The sequence below is a fragment of the Astatotilapia calliptera genome, chromosome 3 (assembly GCF_964374335.1).
Source record: "Astatotilapia calliptera chromosome 3, fAstCal68.1, whole genome shotgun sequence".
NCBI lineage: Eukaryota > Metazoa > Chordata > Actinopteri > Cichliformes > Cichlidae > Astatotilapia > Astatotilapia calliptera.
Window position 1 is genome coordinate 45,095,474 of NC_137424.1, and position 21,686 is coordinate 45,117,159.

General features: G+C 44.1%; 1 protein-coding gene and 1 long non-coding RNA gene across 10 annotated transcripts in view; both read right to left on the bottom strand.

Moving 5' to 3' along the window:
* Positions 1 to 248: 248 nt before the first annotated feature.
* LOC113018925 (uncharacterized) lies at positions 249 to 2,057 on the bottom strand. The gene is made up of 4 exons (XR_013902607.1): positions 1,848 to 2,057; positions 1,673 to 1,765; positions 1,184 to 1,379; positions 249 to 458 (listed from the first exon to the last, which is right to left on the bottom strand). It is a non-coding gene; the product is annotated as an uncharacterized LOC113018925 (long non-coding RNA).
* Positions 2,058 to 4,553: 2,496 nt separating this feature from the next.
* Positions 4,554 to 21,686, bottom strand: part of clcn3 (chloride channel 3) — a 39,954-nt gene continuing 22,821 nt past the window's right edge. For 5 of the 9 annotated variants that reach the window (XM_026162348.2, XM_026162354.2, XM_026162349.2 and 2 more), the window contains 13 exons: positions 18,137 to 18,297; positions 17,273 to 17,372; positions 15,937 to 16,124; positions 15,453 to 15,575; positions 14,792 to 14,998; positions 14,578 to 14,658; positions 14,228 to 14,480; positions 13,666 to 13,952; positions 13,389 to 13,575; positions 12,723 to 13,121; positions 12,418 to 12,634; positions 10,549 to 10,624; positions 4,768 to 5,207 (listed from right to left, as the gene is read on the bottom strand). In XM_026162348.2, the coding sequence (XP_026018133.1) occupies positions 5,022 to 5,207; positions 10,549 to 10,624; positions 12,418 to 12,634; positions 12,723 to 13,121; positions 13,389 to 13,575; positions 13,666 to 13,952; positions 14,228 to 14,480; positions 14,578 to 14,658; positions 14,792 to 14,998; positions 15,453 to 15,575; positions 15,937 to 16,124; positions 17,273 to 17,372; positions 18,137 to 18,297 (2,465 nt within the window). In that variant the 3' untranslated portion in view covers positions 4,768 to 5,021. Of the gene's footprint in view, positions 5,208 to 8,152; positions 8,191 to 10,331; positions 10,625 to 12,417; positions 12,635 to 12,722; positions 13,122 to 13,388; positions 13,576 to 13,665; positions 13,953 to 14,227; positions 14,481 to 14,577; positions 14,659 to 14,791; positions 14,999 to 15,452; positions 15,576 to 15,936; positions 16,125 to 17,272; positions 17,373 to 18,136; positions 18,298 to 21,686 lie in introns of those variants that run through there. The other 4 variants (XM_026162351.2, XM_026162356.2, XM_026162352.2 and 1 more) reach the window with 3 other exon arrangements.

The window sequence follows — 21,686 nt, forward strand, 5'->3', positions numbered from 1 at the left end:
AAAACATGGAGCTGTGGTGACCTCTTGTGAAAAAAATGGAACAGTCATCTTACTTCTGATTGGCTGAGAGAAGAGAAGCTAAAGCATCAAGTGGCTGCAACTATGCCCTTTAATAATACACTAACAAGGCTTATTTTGAGCCATGACTCATGCAAAGTTACTCTAGTAGAATCAAGAATAAAAATCTAAGATGGAAGTGGGAGTAACTGACCTCCTTTAAAAGCTGAATAAAGACAAAACAAGTTGCATTGAAGTTTTGGTCCTTTTATTCTTTTTCACTGCAGTCCAATAACAAACCTTTCAAGGTCTGTGCTTTTTCCTCAGCTTGAAATCGTATGCTCCCGAAGGCATTCATGTGAAGGGCGTTAATAATGCAAGTTAGACCTTTTTGTGTAATGGCTGTGGTAGCCATGGCTACGAGGCTGTGCCAGACACAGGTGATGGAGGAAACAGATCTCCTGAGGAGAGAAAAAAATAAAATAAGTCTCATTTCTTTCAGAATGCAGGTGAACAGCAGCACATTCATTCAAACAACAAACCCACAAACTGAGAAGCTGCACACAAAATGTTCACACAGCTAATCCGATGTTAATATGGATTTAGGTGAGAAAGCCCTGTTTGTTTCTGAATCTGCAAGAGGATCAGACACTGTTTTGTGAATAGAGGTGAACAGGGAAAGGACAGAGTCATGAATGATAGATGTGTAAGTGGATCGCTGTCAGGTCGCTGAGACACTGGGCAGGGACTGCTCACAGAAGCTGGTCCATCTCTGGGAAACCTGAACCTCTCAAACTCAACCCCATTCCTGCGTTTGGGACAACATTATAAGACTTCCTGTCTGCACTAATTAGCTTCTGCTAGTCTGAGGACAAGAGATAAATCACAAAGTGCAGTGCGAATAAACAAATGTCTCGATCTGAGAGAAGCCTTTTCTGTTTCAGCAGCAGGCTGTTGCATTACACCTAAAGGGAACCTCAGACGCTTCAGTAAGACACGAGTTCATTTTAGGCTTGAAATCCTTTTTTAACATCACAAAAAAAGCAATTAATATCTGTTTTACAAACATGTATAAACAGAAATGACTTCACGTCTCAGATTTCTTGCAATATGACTGAGCAGTTGTTGAGAAAGCTGCAACCACAGAGATTATTAGGAGAGACTGAATGAGAGAGATGTTTCATACCGTCTATGCACAGCAAATCATCAGTGGAAGAATCATCAGTGGAAACCTATTAGCTGTTTGTTCTGTCCTGCCACACACACACACACAGTGTCAGCGTGTCCTTGGAGGAAAGTGGGGTAAGATGAGCCAGTGGGTAAGTAGATCCACCCTAAATTTAGGTGGCATTTCCTGTTTCAACTGGCTCTGGAGGAAGAACCTGATAAAGTGGATAACATTCTTTTTTAAACAAGATTTTCTTTGCATCATCAGTTGCATATCAAATTCTGCTTTTATCTTAGATTATATACAGTAAAGTTATACCACAGCTGCCAGATGTGCCACATCTGTGTCAACAATATGGCAAATTATGGCTGTGGAGCAACATGAGAACAGAGAGTGAGTGCGTGCCTATCCATGCTAATGTTTCTAAGTGCCCGAATAAACAACGTGCAAAGCAGGGTGGAGAGTATTTGCACAGCATTTGACTACAAACAATAATGAAATCCTTACAATGTTTACAGTAAGTGATAGCTCGGCCTGCAGGTTCTTCCTCTGGCAAAGACCACAAGATTGCAACCACAACTCCGAAGAAAACCTGATGACCTGAAATACAAAGCAGCCATTACATGAAAGGAAAAGAGACAGCAAATCAAGAGTTACACTCACTGGACAGTTTATTAGGTACCTTCATGGTCCATGTTGGCATGACAGCATCACACATCTATGATTTGAATCTCCTCTTCTTCCGCATCTCAAAGCTGCTCTATCACACTGAGATCTGGAGACTGTGGAGGTTGTTTGAGTTGAGTGAACTCATTATGTTCAAGAAACCAGTTTGATCTGAGCTTTCTGACATGGTGTGTTGTCCTGCTCGAAGCAGCCATCAGATGGTGCACTGTGGTCATAAAGGGATTGACATGACTGGCATTAATACTCAGGCAGGCTGTGGTTTTTAAATGATGCCCAGTTAGTACCGAGGGGCTCAAAGTTTGCCAAGAAAATATCCCCAACATTATACCGCCACCAGCCTGGACTGATGATACAAGGCAGGATGGAGCCACGCTTTCATGCAATTGACACCAACTTCTAATCCTACCTTCTGAAAGTTCCAGAGACTCATCAGACCAGACGCCGTCTATTGTTGTCCAATTTTGGTGAACCTGTGAACTCAGTTTCCTGATCTTAGCTGACAGCAGTGGCAGCTGGTGTGGTCTCCTGCTGCTGAAGCCCATCTGCTTCAAGATTCAACATTCAGAGATGCTCTTCTGCATCGTCTACAATGGTAACAATAGTTATTTGAGTTACTGCTGCCTGCCTTCAGCTTGAAGCAGTCTGCCCAAAATAAAATCCTCCAGAAAACTGCTGCTCACTGGATATTTTCCCGATGTGGGGAAAATCCCAGCAGTTTCTGTAACAATTATACCAGTGTCAGTTTAAACTTCAGTAGGTCGTCTTGATCACGTCCACATGAATAAATGTGTTGAGCTGCTGCCATGTGATTGGCTGATTAGATTTACAAGCAGTTGATCAGGTGTACCTGGTAACCTGTCGGTCAACAGGTGAATGGTTTGTATTTTATAGAGCACCTTTTTCTTTTTTGTAAGAATGAGTTTCTATTTTAATGAAAAGGGTAAATAAACTTTGTCTTCGTGGAAACTATAAAGTTTTCTGAAAAGTCTGTCTGATTCTAAAATCGAGGACTTTTGTGAGCTTCATGACAGCTAACAAGTGGAGCTCAACAACCTGACAACAAGCAAAACCTGCTGAGAACAAATCACACATCAGTCCTCGTGTGCAACTTGAATCTTTTTTTTTTTTTAATTTAAAACAAATTTTAATCTTTACAGGTTTTATTTTTAATATACAATCAAACAATTGTTGCAATCATACATGAAATTTATTATAGTAATGCACAACTCTATCCAGACTACCCATAAATAAAAAAAAGAGAAACAAAAAAAAGAAAAACATCGAGATCAGTATGAAACACAACGTTAGGCAACACCACAGGTAACAAAGACGATCCTGTCACACCACAGCAGGACAGTCACTGCAATGCAAAGACGGACACAGGAACACACACACCTCACTTCATTTCCCTTCATCGAGTGATGACGTTTGATTAAAAAAAAAAAAAAGAGGGAGCAGAGAGATCGGGGTGTGAAAAGCCTAAAGAAAAAACAAAACAAAAAAAACTTGTGCCAGGCACTTGGCAGACGTGGGGAAAAAAAGAAACCTGGTGTGATTGAAAGCGACAGACAGTTGCAGCCAGATGTTCTGCAGTATTATCCTCTACAACCTTGAAAACAATGCAGGGCAAAAAGCAAGCTTCATCCGAGGCGTTAGTGACATGTTAGACCCAACAAACACGCGTGGATTTAAGGTGGCGGCAGCTTTGGATCAGAGTACAAACTCTATATAAAAATCTCTCAAACTCCAACAACTGTAGTGCAGATAAAGTTGAATGGTTTTTAATTACCGTCTGCTGGCTTCATCTTCTAAAACGTGACAATTTACAGCTTCACAGCCTCTGAATGTTGGGACGAAGCACGTTTATTAAAAACACTGAGAATCTGTGGATCAAAGCATCGATCACGGAGTGCTGATCAGTTGATCTCTCTTTCTGTCAGTCTTTGTTGTGTAAATGAGTTTGGAGTGTTAAACGCCACCTGTGGGGGCTCAGACGATCAACTTTTACATATTCTATAATTATAAAAGGCGGGCTGAAGGTACGCGAGTCATGTTACTGATGAAGTTACTGATCACTTAAAGCAGACTTTGGAAATGATTGGAGAGCAATAATCTAAAGGTCACATGGGGAGAAACAAACTGCGATTCCACAAAACTCAACCTTTTTCCCTTCCTTTTCTCTCGCTCTGTCTCACACACACACAGACACACACACAGCACAAACTGGCTCAGAAATGGACGCACAGAGATCTTCACTTCTTCCCTCCTCACTGGGAACACGTTTGTTCTTGAAATACAGTACCGTCCTCTCTTCCTCGCACTCTCTCTCTCTCTCTCTCACACACACACACACACACACACACACACACACACACACACACACACACACACACACACACACACACACACACACACACACACACACACACACCTTACAGACGTCTCATTTTCACATGACCCAGGGAAGCAGCAGCGTGCCATGATGCGATCACAAGAGGCTGCCGTGTTTTCGGGGTGAGGAGCGTAAGATCATCCCCTCACTTCCGATGATAACCTGGCTGGAATGTAGTGGTGCTAACGACACGCACACACACACACACACAGACACACACACACTTCACAGGTAAACAAGGTAATCTTCTGCAGGACGGACAGCTCAGGTGTGCGCAGGGGTGAGGGAAGTGAGTTGTTTTTATGTTGCTTTTTGTTTTAAACTTTATTTAAACGAGAGCCTGGAGGCTTCAAGGTCCCTCATCGCGTCCCTCATCAGCGGTTCATCCTGACCTTTGACCCCAGCCAGGCGGCATCCACCACAGAGGAGGGAGACAGTACAAGGGGGTGAGGCACGTGTAGAGTGCAAACGGGCGTAGCTGTACAGGTTTAGGGAGTCTTTTGTGTGTGTGTGTGTGTGTGTGTACAGCATGCATGAGTGAGGTGTCTGCGAGTGCAAAAGTGTGTGTGTAAAAAGTGCATTCCTTGTGTGTGTGCGTGCCTTCGACCCGTGACCTCATCGTGTCCTCGGCAGCCGGACGATGAGAACAAAGTCTCGTGTCATCGTCTTCTCCTCGGGTGGCCTGAAAGTCTCTGGAGGCCTCAGTCAGTCAGTCAGTGAGGTTCAGGGTCTACAGCTGAAAACTAAAAACGAACAAACAAAAACGGGGTCCGCGTGTCAGAGACTGGAGCCGTTCAGGAGGCACACCTCTTCCTCCTCCTCCTCCTCCTCCTCGTTGCCCCCTCCACCCCAGCCGTCCTGGAAAGAGCGGATCAGTTGAACATGATGGACTCTGGATCCTGATTTGCCATTTGAGCCATGTGACGAAGGATATCTTTTTTTGTGATAATACCAAGAAGCCGCCTGCAGAGGGAGACAAAGAGGGACAGAAGCATGAGGAGGTGGTGGTGGTGGTGTTGGTGGTTGGCAGCTGAAGTAAAGCAGGAAACAATAAAAACATCATGTTTTTGTTGGCAAAAACAGAATCGCATGGTTTAATTTTGGCTCTGGTATGACATTAATTATATGAATCTGTGTCAGAATGAGGCCAACAAAAGCACGAGTCCCTGAGGAAGCAAAAGTCAGCAGCAGGAGGTGGAAGAGGAAAAAGGCAGGTGAGAAACAGCACCCAGCTTCCCCCGCTTCAGACCCCTGCCACGGCCGTTTGAGATTTGCTGCTGAGCAAAAGGAGGAGCTGGATCCTTCAGAGGAGACAGGAAGCAGTGAACAGGAGTAAAGTCAGAGGAGCAGAGGAAGAGGCGGTGCCCATCACAGGAGTCGGGACATTTCTATCTTTTACCTTTTCTTTTTATTCAGTCCAATTTAAAGCTTTTGCAGTAAGATCAGACAGCAAACATCACAGTGATGTGCAAAAGTCTCAAGCCAGCATCACTTCTTTATATTTTGTTTCCAAGCAGTCCGGCTTTTGTATTTTTTAAAGTGCTCTTGAGCAACAGTTCTCCAGTCTTTTTTGAAGGACTTTCAAAGTTTTTCATTGGATGCTTTTTCACTCATTTTCAGTCCTTGTACTTGACCATTTTCACAGGAATGCTTTGTTCGTTGGGCTGCGTAACACTGGTTCATCCTTTGATATTTTACAGGTTCATGATGTGCCTACACGTAATTGACAACTTGTATCTTTAGACACTTTGTTACTGCCTGTCACAAAAACACATCAATTGCTCCTGTTCTTTAAACCTGTGAGAAATATTTCTAATGTTTGACATTTTTCAAAGTGCTTTCTGTAACATCATTTTCATAATACGAAGCCCTGAATGTCTGACAGGTGACAGAGTCCCCGTTGGTAACCAGGCGACAGTGTCACATTAAAGGGCCGTTCACACAGGAAGTGACTCACATTAAAGCATCATTGGTTGCTAGTGGAGAGTCCAAGCTCCAGTTGCCAAGGTAACCCTCTAATCTGTTTACCACTCTGTCATATATCAATCAGCAGTGCACTTCACCCTCATTTCTAGCCGATCGCCTCAAAGATTAACTCTCGACAGACCCGCTTTGTGTCGCCAGCGGTTATATCGCTCGCATGAAGTCAGTCATCATGGGTCTGTGGAGATGAACAACATTCTGACTCGAATTTCATTAAAAATGTAATCATGTTTATTTCAGATTGCTAAAAAACTTAATGGTGAAGGGTTTGAACTGTGTAGAGCCAGAAAGTCTACATCGCCCAGTCGTTGTACAGAAAAACATTCAAAGTCTGTTTTTTAGTGTGAAGTTCCACATTTTAGGATTTATTTTCCCTTCCAGGTTGCATTTCTGATTTCTCTTTTCCTGAAAGTTTCCACAAAACACAGGTGGTTTCAAGTTGTGATAAATTACAGCTCATTTCATAATCATGTTTCAATAGCGATTTCTGACTCCTGTGATGAATCCACCTCGCAGCACTACGGAGCACTTTCTCTCTGTATGACACTGTAAAGGATTTAGTCAGTCAGCTGGGGCCATTAAGGACTAACACGGCAGCTTTTTAAACATCGGCGATGCTCCTGCTGACTGCAGTGAGGTCAGGTGAAGAGGAGAAACAGCTGAGAGCAGTGAGAAGAAGAAGCAGTGAGCTATGTGACTCCTACAGAGCTCAAATCATGTAGAGCTGGGTCCAAAGAGCTCAGTGTGCTTTGTGTTAATGCAGTCAGGTGACCACAAGGAGTTCATGCGTTTATGATTAATCGTGATCTTCAGCTGCGTTTTGACCCTAGAAGGCAAATAATTGAAAGCGAACCCAGGTCTGAGTGGGTGGAGCTGAGGTACCTGTGGAGGGCGGAGGTGTGAAGCAGCAGTCACACAGATCAGACCTGGGTTCCCCCGCCGGCCGATCAGACCGGCAGCAGAGGCTCGGGAAGCCAGGTGCAGATCAGAGTGGGTCAGGTGAAGAGTGACCACAATGTTTCCAGTTAAACCAGCAGTGACCTGCCCCAGCTAATTTCAGGTAAAAATCTGGGCCAGGAAGTGAGCGTAGCACCACCTGCACTAACATTACAACACATTAATAATAAAGCAGCCTGTAACTGTGCTGTACACCTGACTCTTCTCTGCATGCACAGCAAGGTCATAAATCTGTGCTGCAGACCGTCATTATTCCTCTGGTGCTGATACACGAGTGTGCGAGCTGCAGTTTACGTGTGCAGCCATGTTAGCTGATAAACGAGCCCTCCATCCTTTCGTCCACACTCGGACGTTTCTAACGTCTGATATGATGGCACCAAAAATACTGAAGCTTCAAAATCTGGAAACAGAAGCAGATGGGTGGTGTCACAGTAGCTGATGTAGCCATGTTGCTTATTACAGATTATTATATCAACTGGAGCTTGTGCAAATGGTGTTTTTTGTGTGTTTCTAATGACAATATACACAATTTACTTATAATTTACTTTGAAAGTTTCTATTTTCCTTCCTATTGCTTCTCATAATCGTGCTTTTTTTAACATTTACTCCAGAGTATATTCTAACACCTTCTCCATGTCTGCTGTGGGCCCACACGCAGAAGGCGGGACACTGCTGGCTCAGAGGAAACATCGGCAGGTTAAAGAACAGGATTAGTAATCACTTCATAAAAGGAATCATGTGATCATCGCACGCTAGCTACATAAGCTACAGCACTACTGGCACCAATCAACACAACATCGTCACTCCACCACGCGCACTACCACTACAGGATGAGGGGGATTATAGGAATGAGTCGCATCACTACAGATTGCCCCCCTCCCTCCCTCCTACTAACATCCCCCCCCCTTCAATCTTTAAAAGGACTAAAGCAACGGTGGTCCGCTTTCCCAAGGCGGCTAACTACTCGCCCAGTCGTTGCACAGGTGACGGCTCACATGTCGTTGATCTGTGGAGCCCCAGGGGCGGTTGTGGTTGAGAGGGGAGGGGTTTAAAAAAAAAGGGGGGGGGGGAGGGAAAAAGCAGTCGTTAATGAAAACAGAAAACTTTGGGAGGCTGAACTTGAAATGACTTCTGTTGTGAGGGGGAGATGGGAAACACACAACAGGCTTCACGGTACACGACTGCACACATGCTGAGTGTCTCTGATCACACAGTCAGCCAGGAACACAACAGGGTGCTGTGAGTGAACGGGGCTAGCACGAAACAGCTACTGTGTGTACAAATGCAGGTCGATGGGATGAACTCTGCTCTGTGGGAATCTACTGAGCCCCTTTCAGACACCGTCAGCAGCACTCGTCACACGTCTGCTAAACTACCGTTTATTTTTAAAAACCAGGAAATCACTGTTTCAGTTAATATCAGTCAATTTATGTTAAACGTCTTTTACTGAATAGTGTTGAAAATCTCAAGCCGTGTGAAACAAAATGTCCATGAAAAGCAAAAGAGTGCGCCTGAATCTGGATTAGTGACGGAGAACTGTGCATAAAATCCAGAGATTTACAGCGACTACAACGTGCCATCATTGTTCATCACACACAATCACTAGCTCAGCCTGCTTTATAGCCTGAAGTATCTCAGTTATCAGGCACAGTGTTAGTTTATGACTCACTTCTGTTTGCTTACACACTCCATGCAAACTGCAGCTTTTAAGTGGTGCGTGTGCATTAACGCACTTTATGGATGCAAACAGTTTTAGGGAGGGCGATGCTCGTTATCTTTACTATCAATTAATACTTAATGGACACCGTTTTTTCTAGACCAATATTAAAACGTGTAGCAGAGTTTGTTTACTCTGATGCAGCTGCTCAGGTGCGCTCAGAGGCTCTGGTGGTTTCCCCACTAATGTGTTTGAAGTTGAAGGTTTTGAGTGTAAGAGGCATATCTGATCAAATCAAGGCCCTGATCATGCTACAACCTGGCTCGATGAATATCTTCAGGTTCTCAGTAAACTCTGATTTATGTCCCAAACTAAACACACAGTTAAGTCAAAGGACAGCAAAAAGGAAGTTCAGGCACTAAATGTAAGAGAGGCAGCTTTATCCACCTGCCACGAGGCTCTGTTTGACTCCAAAAAGCAAAAACAAGAAAGCCACAGAAAGAGAAGAGAGTCATTTAACTGTAAATAGCCATGCAGCTGAAACACAGTGTGCTTCTCCTTGAGACAAATATCAAAGTAATGGAGTTGAAAGCAAAGATAAGCTTTGTTTTCATGTGCAGCTGGTTTTATGCCACAAAGCTGGGCTGTACGGCGCAGAAAAACTACATGATGACAGATTCTTTACTTTTCAACTGAAGCTTCCTCCATCATCAAAAATCAGTCATTTTTTCCCTTTTACATCAGGATACAGTCTAGTTTTATTAAATGCTTCGCACTACCTGAAGCTACTGTTGTCATGAGTTTGAGATGTTTATGTGCTGGACTAAACCAGAGTTATGACGGTTTTGTGTTTTCTGATTAGTTTCAGCGTCGACTTCAGTTTAGTTTGTTCTGTTGTGTTTTAGTTTAGCTGCCGTTAGTCATAACGCTCAGTTTTAATTTTATGAGTGATTAAAATACTGAAGTTTAACTGTCAGCGGTGAGATTCAGCATTTTCCTTTGTTTTTTAAGTAAAATTAATAATATTAGTTCATTCTTTGTGTTTTTTGCTGCTTTTAAACTACTTTTAGTTTTTATTAACAATATTATTAACAATAACCTTGAACTAAGCATTTTAACGGTTATTAGACTTTTTCCTTGAGGACCAAATGACAAGTTTGATGAAGGCTGTGTTGTTTGTATTACAGGACGTCAATAAACTCTGTTGTCCAGTTTCTCAGACATGAGAAGCTGCCATGCCTGAGCAGCTGAGCCTTTGTCTGGCCCTTCGTGTGACTCCTTCTGCGTCCAACACGAGTCACAGTAAGCGCTGAAGCTCGTGTCTGAAAGGGGCTCTGAACTGATGTGGGCGACAGTTCCCATCGAGGTCCAACATTACAGGACCAGCCTAATGCTTCTCTACGCGATGTCTCCAAAACTGCTACAGCTACCATGAAGATGGAGGTCAGACTAGTCTGTCTACGCATGTTTGGCTTCATTAGAGGTAAATCCACAACAAACAAACCCAGGAGCAGAAAAGTGCTTGAAGTAAGGAAGAGGGCAGGAAGTCTGGATGTTTTAGCCGGGAACTGCCATCAGCTTTTCACACTACACTTCATGCATCCCCCCCTCCCCTCCCCTAAGAGGCAGAGCCTAAGAGACAGGTGCAAAAAAAAAAAAAAAAAGGTGGGGGAACAGATCACGTGTGAAAGGGGCGGGGCTAGTCACCAGGGGCGGCGTGTGCTGCTTGAGCTCCTCCAGATGCTCTAATATATTCTTCTTAGTGATGATGCCCAACACAATCCTGAAACACACACCTGTTACTCAGCAGACTGCCCAAAACAACAACAACAGACAGACACAGAGAGAACACACAGCAGCAGTACACAATAAACACAACAAAAAATACAACTCAAAACTAACAAAACTAAACACGCAAATACAACTAAAGTTATAAATGAAGTCAAAGTGTAATGATAAAAGAATAACGGTTTAATTACTCATAATATGACTGATTCTTCTGTCAACAAATCCCATGAAGAGGGATTTTACACTCATCTGCCACTTTATTAGGTACACCTGTTAGACTGCTCGTGGCACTGCCATCCTGGATGTGCAGCAGACAGATGTGCAGCAACTGTGTGAACTTCTCATGTCAACATGGACGAAAATCTCGGTAATGTTTTAAACACCTTGTTGAAGCAGCTGTGAAGACAAACCTGGGTCACACCCAGTACTAGCCAGGTGTACCTAATAAAGTGTACAGTGTCTTTTGTAAGCTGTAAAAAAGATTACGTTACAGCAGAGTATCAGACAGGTGCATTAAATGACTTTAGGTTTATCCAACGCGAATGTAAGAATCATTAAGAACCAGCATTTATTAGCAGCTAATAATAATCCAACCAATGAACCTAATCCCTCTAATCTCTGTAGGATTGCTCAGTGTTTTATAAGTACTTGTTTTTCAATCATTGTGTAACGTTGTTCTTCTTCATACGTATAAAGGAGGCCTTGCTCCTTCCTTACTCTTACAGGAGTGAGTGTTCATATTAAACATTTTAAATTATGAGATAAGTGTGTGACTCTGAGCCACAAACTCAGCATTCGGACTGCTCTATGTGCTCAGTTCTTTCTGTGTTTTGCTCTGTATGACATCACTGTCTATCACTAAAACAGTCATCTCAGGAACTCTGAGCAAATCCCCTGCTGTTCAAACCTTCTGCTTAGGAGGGGCAGCCAATGAGAAGGAAGCTGGCTAAAGTAGCTGCCTATATTCAGGTGGATGAAGACCCAGTATCAGGTAAATACAGATTATTCTGAACTATTAATCAAGCAAAGCTACTCTAGCAAAGCCCAATAACAATAGAAGGAAAGATCGTAATAAATTTACATCTTTAAATCATCCTGAACCTCCTTCATGACTGACAGTTTAGGTCTTTTCATGAGATTTGTTGACAACAACAAAAATATGAAAAATAAAAAAAACTAGTGTCATTATTTAAGAAAGAAATAAAAGGTTAATCCTAAAAAAGGTAAATGAAACAAACACTGCTGCACAGTTCCTCTCCAGTGATCATCACAGCAAATTAACACGGTCTGTCTCGTAGTTTCAACATCGCACATCTGCAAAGACCCAAACAGACCGGATCTCCTGCAGGCGTCTCCACACGTGGACGAGACTTTACTTTTAAATTAGTTTCACTGAAGGTTTCTCGCGGAGGTAAAACCTTTAACGTTCCTCCTCAGATTCAGACCACACATCAGCTCCTCTTACTGTCTATACTCCCACTGCGTGACACCTGTTATGTGTTTGTGGTTAGTTTCCGTCAGCAGCTCAGCCTCTCCTGTAAAGGAGACCGTCACTGCTCACCGGGAGGATAAAAGGAGGTGCAGCACAGCGATTAGGCCAGGCCATGCAGATTACAGCATAAATCCAGGGATCCCAGAGCTCATGCAACACCAGACAGTGTGTGTGTGTGTGTGTGTGTGTGTGTGTGTGTGTGTGTGTGTTAAGCAATCACTACACCAGAAACAACGATGTGAGACGGATCCACCTTCAGCTCCTACAGCACCTCCTTCCTTCCGAGACACACTTACCCGTTGTGAGTAACCAGGCACTGGCGCAGACCCAGCTTCCTGAAAATGTCCACCACGATCTCCATGGGGGTGTGGTCAGTGACGGTGAAGGGGCTCATGTCCAGGATGGAGCGAAGCTTGAGGGGTCGAGGGCTGTCGGCAGGCAGCGTGGGTGCATGCTGGGTGAAGTACACCCTTGAGTTCAGCACGATGCCCTCCTGTTTGCGGCGTGCGTTCTCTGTAGAGATATGAAAAGCATTCACTTTACACCATCTTTAAACTCCAGAAGGTCACGGGGGGTTCAGGTGTTGTCTCTCCAGTCTTACCTATAGCGATTGTGATGTCTCTGCGCAGAGCAAAGCCCACTAGCCTCTGGGACTCCTTAGACACGATCACAGGGAAACCATTATAACTGGTTTCATTGATAATGCCCTGCAGCTCCTCCACAGTCAGGTCGTCCTGCGTGAGCACTGCCAACGGCGGGTCGTTGCGTCGGGGCCTCATCACCTCCCGGGCCAGCGTGGTGTGCGTGAACTCCTCCTTTGAATCCAGGAAGGGGTATCCGTTCAGTCGGATGTGGGCCTCGTAGATTCCCTCTCGACCGAATGCATCGCCCACCCATTTGCTGGTCATCACGGCGGCCATGAGGGGGACGATGTACTCCAGCCCGCCGGTCAGCTCGAACACGATGATGACGAGGGAGACAGTCATACGAGTCACTCCACCTACAGAGGGAGGAAGGCGTGACAGTAACACGCATTAAACTACGACTCCAACTAAACAAGTGTTTATTTCTATAACAGATGAGGCAAAGCTACACATCCCTGATCCCATGTTACTCACAGTGAGTAACATGTTCTGACACAGCCAGTTATTGCAATAGCAGCAGGATATCTCATATATGCTCATCACCCGCCCCTCGGTGCTGAAACGTGAAGGCTTTGGCACAAACTGGTGGCAAAGCTTAACAATCCCATTAAGTGCTGACTCACCCAGGCACGCTGCAGCTCCCACCATAGCGTAGAGCCCTGGAGTGATGCAGTCAGCTCCGACTTCGCACCACTCTTTGAACAGGAACCAGTCGTGGTGATAATATGCAAGCTGCTCCATGGCAATGCCAACAATCCGCCCCGCGATCGCCCCGATGGCCATGCTGGGGATGAACAAACCCGACGGTACCTAACGATGAGAAAGGAACATGTTTCAGTGCTGATGAAGACTCGCAGGGCAAAACATCTGCTTCATTATTAAGGAAAAAAAATCTCTCACCTTGAGTCCAAATGTGAATATAGTCATGATGATTTTAAAGATGAGCGCCAGGCACAGCTGCCACATGGCCGAGTAGACGCCGGGCCCCGCCGGCTGGTCATCAGAGAAGGCTTTGGTGCCGTTCATCTGGCTGCGGTACTGACAGAGCTGCGAAGACTCCAGCGGACCGCAGTCGGTGAACAGCTCCTTTATCAGCTCGCTGGTGTTCTTACGCGTGTAAGGGTTTGGGAAAGCAACCACCGCAGTGATGGCCGCCACCAGGATCACCTCCAACACTGGGTACCTGCCTACAGAGCGAGACAGAGGTTTGTGTGAAACGCCTCAAATGCAGATTAAACACTGTTGCTCTGCTTCATGGAAAGATGCTTTTATACATTTGATTTTAAGAAAAGAGGATTTTAAAATTCAGACACGGCACTGTGGACTCACTAAAATCATAAAAAGCACATGAGAGGAGAGTATCGACTGATAGAAACAGTCTTTATTCCATTTCACTTTTTTCCACCATTAAGCTCTCAGTAAAAGTTTTAAATAGTGAGGTCACCACGAGGTCACATCATACCGAAACGTGTCGACTTGCGCCGCCGGCACCAGGCGATGTTGGCTTTGATGAAGAAGGCGCCCCAGAGGCCCCCGAACACTCCCAGCAGGATGAACGGGAGGAGCTCAAACAGGTACCATGGCGTGTGGTACTCCACGTAGAACAGCACCAGGCGGCTGTTCCCAAACGGGTTAATGGAGCGAAGCACGAAGGCCGCCACCAGGGCCGCAAAGAATGAGCGCCACAACGTCTTTAGAGGGAAATAGTAGCTCACCTGAAGGAGCGAGGAGAGCACTGGTGGATTAATACTGTTGCTGTTACCATCACATTAAAACAACACCACATAGTAACTTGTTTAAGTGCTGATGCACCTCCTCTAAGCTGAAGAGGACTCCCCCGATTGGTGCTCCAAAAGCAACAGACACCCCGGCAGCTGACGCGGCAGAGAGAACCTGAGAGCACAAAACAAACACACCTCAGCACCAGCGCCGGGCTCGTTCACACAGGCACAAACTACTAAATACACTCGTACGTATTAAACATTTATTACTCGTGCTACAGGGACCTGGACTTTTTTGCTCTCACCTCTCGTTTCTTGGCCTCGTTCTTGCTGTACTTGGGGAAGAGGTAGGAGAAGATGTTCCCACAGCAGCAGGCCACATGGACCAGGGGGCCCTCTTTCCCCAGGCTCAGGCCCGACGCCACAGCCAACACCAGAGTGATGGTTTTGATCATCAAGGTCCACTTGCCCAGATATCCCCGGATGATGAACCCACTCAGGATGGTCTTGATCTATGGCAGAGGCAGGAGTGAGGAAAGCGAGGTGCTCAGGATCAGACACGTAAACACATGAAAGTTAAAATGAAATAATGACATAAATTCACTGGGTTGTTAGTTGAGCTGCATCTCTGCTTTCAGGTCATTGTCTAACACGTGCCGCTTTTGTGTTTCCATGGCAACAAAGAGCCCCCCCCCCCTTTTTTTTTCTTAGCAGTAAAATATTTCACATCTCCCAGCTGAATTAATCATTTTTAAGTGCTTCAGTACATTAAAAGATCCAGAAACCCATCAGACTCTTTCACAGAGTCACCGGGAGACAAATCGATCACCCAGCGAACAGTCGAACAACATTTCCCATTTAAGAGTTCAAGGATTTCCTTCATACACATCGATGTATCACCAGAAGAGGTTAAAATGAAGAAAGTTTCAGCTGTACCAGGACTTACAAAAGCAATGTTTTCCTCACCTCTGGGATCCCTGAGCCGCAGGCGTACGGCGCAAACACCTTAACCAGACAAACTGCCAGGAAGGCGAAGGACAGAGCCCAGTAGATGTACATGAAATAGTTCATGATGTACGAGCCGGGGCCCTGCAGAGAGGGGCGGATGAAGAGGGAGGGAAAAGTTAAAGAGTGGAAGAAAAACGTCCAAACCTTCAATAAAAAATTTAAAAAAAACTCGTGTGGACGCCTGAGACTACGTCTGCCCTTATGTGTCAGTGTCACTGCAGTCAGCTCATGAGAAAAGGTGCAAAGCTTTTGCAAACTGTCTACTTTTTAATTGAAATTTTTTTTTTTTAGATGAATTTGAACAACAAGGGTTTTATTTTTGCATCGTTGCTTAGAAGCCGTAGCCTCTTGGTCTCACTGCAGTGACGAATACGTACTGCAGAAAATGTCTGGTTTTAAATCGACAGCATGCGCTCCCTTTCATGTGCCCGTGTTCCTCTACCTCAGCCTGCCCCAGTATTAGCTCAGCCCAGCTCTTCCACTGAGGACACTTGTCCCTCTCAGCGAAGGTGGTCTCATTGGACGTCCAGCAGCACTGCTCGTGGTTGAACCACAAGGCGCTCAGACACACGCCCTCCTTCAGGTCGTTCATCCAATCAGCAGCAATGTCAATCAGGCCAGCCAAAGCACCTGGCGGGAGGAGGGAACCAGGAAAGGAAAGGAAATAAAAGGGCAAAGAAGTGAAGGCAGGGACGAGTGGGAAAGGTGAAGAACAGAAAAACAGAGAGAGAGATGAGTTCCTAACTACACTACCAGGCTTACTACCTGACAAAGATGTTTTCAGGTGATTTAACAATAATTCTGAGAAACATCCTCACTGAATATGAACCTAAACGCACACTAGAAAACTCTGCAGCAAATCTTCACATTAGACGATCTTCAGCTCTCAATGCATAAATATTACAGCACAAAAATCAGTGTCTGACTTAAACAGCAAAGCTTCTTTCGGCTGCTCCTTTATTCACAAACCTTGCCACAGTGGAAAGATTCACATGTTTGATCTGACAGATGTTTAATGCCTGATACCTGGATATCCTGATACTGGGATCTGGGTCTCCTCCTGTTCTCTAACCAGTGACCTTTGGCATGTAAGGGGACTGTGTGGCTGACATTTTCATATCAGATGGATCTTTGTAAACATCACAGGCTCGCTGACCTTCACGTGAGTGAGTGCAGCCACATTTCTAGATTTCTACATATTATTACCATCATTTTATCCGCCTACTTCTCCCACAACCTGTCAGTTTTTTGGGGAGAGTGGGGAAAAGGCCTGTTGGTGTGATAAAGATAATGGAAAGTGGTATCTGTAAGTTTATCAGTAATAATTATCTCATTTCAAAAGGCTGTATTTTATGAAGTAATGGACATTTTAGGCCCTAAAACAGCTCAGTCACCCCAGTTTTAAATCTATATAATGTGATATCACAGTGCAGAGCTTCTTTTACACAAAGAGCCCAACAGGCATACGCATTTTACTCATTTCTCCCCTCTGTAGCCTGGACCTTTTCATAACTACTCCACTTTGACTAGCTCAGCTAGAAAAAGATTTTCTGTTATTTAGTGGCCATAAAACACACACGGCGAGGATTTCATGGCTCTGAGATGTGTCACGTGGGGCTCTGCAGGAAGAACAGTGTGCTTATAAGAGGTGGGTGAGCGAAAGCACAAGACAGTGAACAAGAGAAAGACTGAGTGTGAGCTGCCTGAGGCAAAGCATGTGAGAGTCACCGGCAGGGCAGATAAGAGCTGTGTGCACTTTAGTACCACATGTATGTTACCTGATGCCAAGCCAGTGAGCGTCACCACCAGCCAGCCGGACCAAGCGTCGTACAGGCTCTTGGTGAACTCCCATGCAGACTCCTTTTTCTTACTATTGATCTGTATCAACACACACAAAAGACTCAATAACAAGCATCGATGGCTAAAAATAAAACTATTAGATCAACTTACAGTGAGAGTAATGCAAGTGAGGGAAAGGTTAACAATACCTCATCAGCCTTTTACAGCTGAGGGGTAAAAACAGTGACCTTCAGTGACAATACACCACCTCTACAGCCATGATTTCCACTGTTGCCTCAATATAACAGTCAGCTGAGGGGCGGAGAACACCGGGTATGCAAATAACATTCAGATTGTCCTGCAGCGTCTTGCAGTAAAACACTTGGATAAAAGTGTTGGCAGACCCGAAATGTGCTCATGACCAACTGAAGGGCCGTAAAATCTCCCACACACTTAGCCCATGAATGCTAGTGGTGGATAAGAAACTGATCTCTTAATTTATAATTTGGAAACTGTGGTCGAGTTTGTATAAATGGAAAACATTATAAGAAGGGATCATTTTTGTTGGAAAAGTGTTGTTTACCCTCTCTGTTAAGCCATCAGAGCAGTAGGTGCTGATCCTACCTGACATTTCTTTCTTTTATGTGACCCAAACAAACTGTTTATACAACAGGAAGTGCATAACACAGTGGTGGGAAACGTATTTTTTTCTTTAAATTAAGTAGGGCTGTTTGTGGCCCGTGAAGAAAAATATTTTCTTTACAAAATATTAAAAGTATTTTTCTGTCTCTGGGTCAGCTTCGGTCTCTGTTCGAAGCTGAAAAGTGGCTGGTTTGTAGCTGGTTTGGCGTCGGGGTCCTCACCTTCCGGTGTCTCTCGCGGTCCTTGCACTTCTCACGGACCCAGTCGATGGTGTGAAAGTCATCGTAGGTCCCAACACCAGGGATGGGCTCCTCTAGGAAGTCCAGCAGGTGGGTGGAGCTGCTGGGAGCCCCGCCCCCGTTCGACATGGCGTAGTTAGATCCTGAAGAAAAAACAACAAGCACAAGTTCACGGTCCAATTTTTTAAAAGAAGACTATTGACATTTAAAACATATTTGAAAGAGTAAAAAACAAGAAATGTGATTTTTTTCCCCACAATGTATGAAACCAGAAGGCTGTGTGAGCAGGCTTACAGTGTTACACCATACATCAGTCTGATGACTTTTCAAACGATACATTTTGGCAGTTTATACTTCTGATTCTTACACATAATCCTTGGAAAAAAAGAAAGAGATCCATCACAGTGCTGCCTCGGCTGCATTAGAGTTACACCTCCTCCATAATCGAGCCCCATCACAAGCACCGCAGAGATCACTGCACGTCCATCACTGAGATCTAATGAGACTGCTGGAAACACTGCAGCCCATCACTTCATGTGGAACAAAACCCATAACTAATCATAACAGCTTACCTCTACAAACTAGATGTAACCATTAAAGGCCATTACATTTTAAATATATTTATGTATGTTTAGGTTTGCTTTGAGGGTAAAAGCCATTTTGAATTCTGCTTCACTGGTCCACAGGCTGCAGGACCATGTGACTCCCTTCAGGCCAAATAACCACTTCTATCTTGTAAGTAATGACTTGAACATGACTTGGATTATTATCAGGAAAAATTCATTAATGATAAGCGAAACAGCAGCAAACATTGTTAGCCGAATACTATATGAATACCCATATAGTATTCAGAGATGGGCTGATCCTCTCATTCTGTGCAATGACTTTGCTCATTATGCTGGGACGAGACGCCGGCAGTCACTGGTTAGGTCTGACCTGCTCTGGCAGGACGGACATGCTCAGTATGAACACAGAACAAAACATACTGAGTCATCTGCACACACAGACGCACACACATCAGGGCGAGTTGAGGGGCCGATTCTCTGCTTCTTATCTGAGAAGCATCACAGGCTTTACACGGCTGACATTTCTCTTTGCTGCCTGAGACGTGATGAGAAATGATCTCTGATGTACAACAGCGACCTGTGGGAGACTTTAAAATCCCTCCACAACATCCGTATAATGCAGCAGGTTTCCTTAAGAGCGCCATTTAGTTTGTTTAACTTGGGACAAAGCCTGTTTGAGAAATCAGAGAAAAGTCCATCCTCTGACATTTAAAACTGTTATCAAATCGAGCCCGAGCCTCCTCCTTCAGATGACACAAGTATTCATCTGAAAACAAAGACTGAACTGTGCGCAACAACAAGATTAAATGACACAACAACAAGGCCTGCAAATCCAACAAGTATAGCTCATTTCTCCTGTGTGGGGACAGTCAACAATATGAGATTAATGAACAAATACGAACATGGGTGTAATTACTGCGTGTGTTAAAACCAACACCACCAAAGCAGACAGTAAGATGGCTCACAAGTCCTACCTGACCCAGCTGATAATGACGGAGACAAAAGATCCAATGTTTGTATTTTACTGTCTTTAACAGATGAGCAGCTAAACCAGGACATCTTCATAAACAAGGCTTTCAGATATTTTACTGGGACATCTAAGCAAAAAGGCTTTTTCAGATCTTCATGCTGAGCTCGTTTAATACTTTGGTGCTCTCCGAGCTTAGAGATGAACACGCGGAAATACAAGATAGTCATCTTCAGAAAGTTACTCACAGGAAGTAACAAGGCTGCATGTGAGTGCAATGACACTTTCTAATATTTAGACAACTTTAAAAGACTATTTTATAAACAAACCTCACAAGTTCTGAATAGGAAACTAGAGCAGGGTCAGCACACTGTGATGAACTACTAGTAGAGCTACACTCTACTAGTACTCTACTACTAGTAGCTCAGCTTTTGCACAGTCTTCTTTTTTACTCAAGTCCAATAAAGAACAGAATGAGCTCCCTAAAGGATTAAAAACATGGATAGATTTTCATATTTATATCTCCTGACACACACACACACACACACACACACACGTTCAGCTTTCTCTCTTTTATTGACATAATGCTTTCCCTAGCCCCTTACCCTAACCATTACAAATGAATGCCTAACCCTAACCATAACCTAATTGTAACCCTGACACTAAAACCCCATTTTGAGCCTCAAAAATGCCTTCAAAAATGTGAGGACCAGGTTGTGTGTCCTCACAAGTGACTGCTGGTTCTCACAAGTACATTAGAATGCAGATTTTGGTCCTCACAAAGATAGCTAGACAGGAACACACACACACACAAGCCAATTCCCAGAAGCCATACTTGTCAGTATTAATTAGATGCACAGTCACCCTGACTGAAATAAAAGCGCTGCAAACATGGAAGGATAAAAAAGAAATCCCTGCAGTTCCTCTTCTGGCCACTTGAGGCAATTTCCAAAAACGAGCCAATCATGCCATGACACCACTGTTTTTGCACACAGTCCCTGAGACAAAGAGTAAAACTAAACTAAATAACTGTGTCAGAAGTTTACAACACAAATTATAATTGTTTTAAGTATTTAGTAAGATATGCAAATATAATATCAGATAAATTTACCTTCAATAAAAAGAAACAGCCTACAGTAGAAACAGCATTTCATTATATGGTACCCACACACAGAGAGAAGCATGAATACAGTATAAGTGCCAAACCAGTCAAAACATACAACGGGGTAACTCTCATGACCTTCAGTACAGCAAACACATCAATTCCAGGCACCACAACAGAACTCCTCTTTACATTTTTAATATCTTGAGAAACTAAGAATGAACGGGGCTTATCACACAAAGGTTTGTTCATCACTGTGACCTTAAGTGGTTGGGATCATTAAAACAGATCATGAAACACATCCTCATGTTGTCCTCTGCATTCCTACACAGCCACATCATTAACTACTACTGCAGGGGGGGTAACGTCAAAATCTTTCTGAGACATTAGTCCAGAGTAAAGCCCGATTCCCACAGACCTGAACGGGGCCGTAACAGAGATTCTGAAAGAGCTGCTTATTAGCTCATGTCGCTCCCTTTGAGGTTTGACAGGATGTAGGAGGAGAAGAAGCAGGGATGAAATGCTCCTGATTAGACGCTGCCTATCCTGTCCAGTGAACAGTAAGGAGTAGTGACTGTGTAAGACACTACTGCAGCTGCTGTGGAGTCAGCAGCAATAAGGAGAAGCATTACAGAGATTGTATCCGTCTCCATTTTGATTTCAGAGTGACGGTTACAGATGGATTGGCTGAGTGATGGGGCGATGACTCAGTTCACAACACAAGCCTCATATGTTTGCTTTGGACAGGTCAATAAACTAGGTGCACCTATAAGGGCTCAACAAATAACAAAGGTAGAAATAAACCTTCTGTTTATGTATCGAGTTTCCTTTGACTAATCAAGGTTACATCTGCATAGTAACTACAAAAGAGTGACAAAAATCCTTCTATAATTTCGG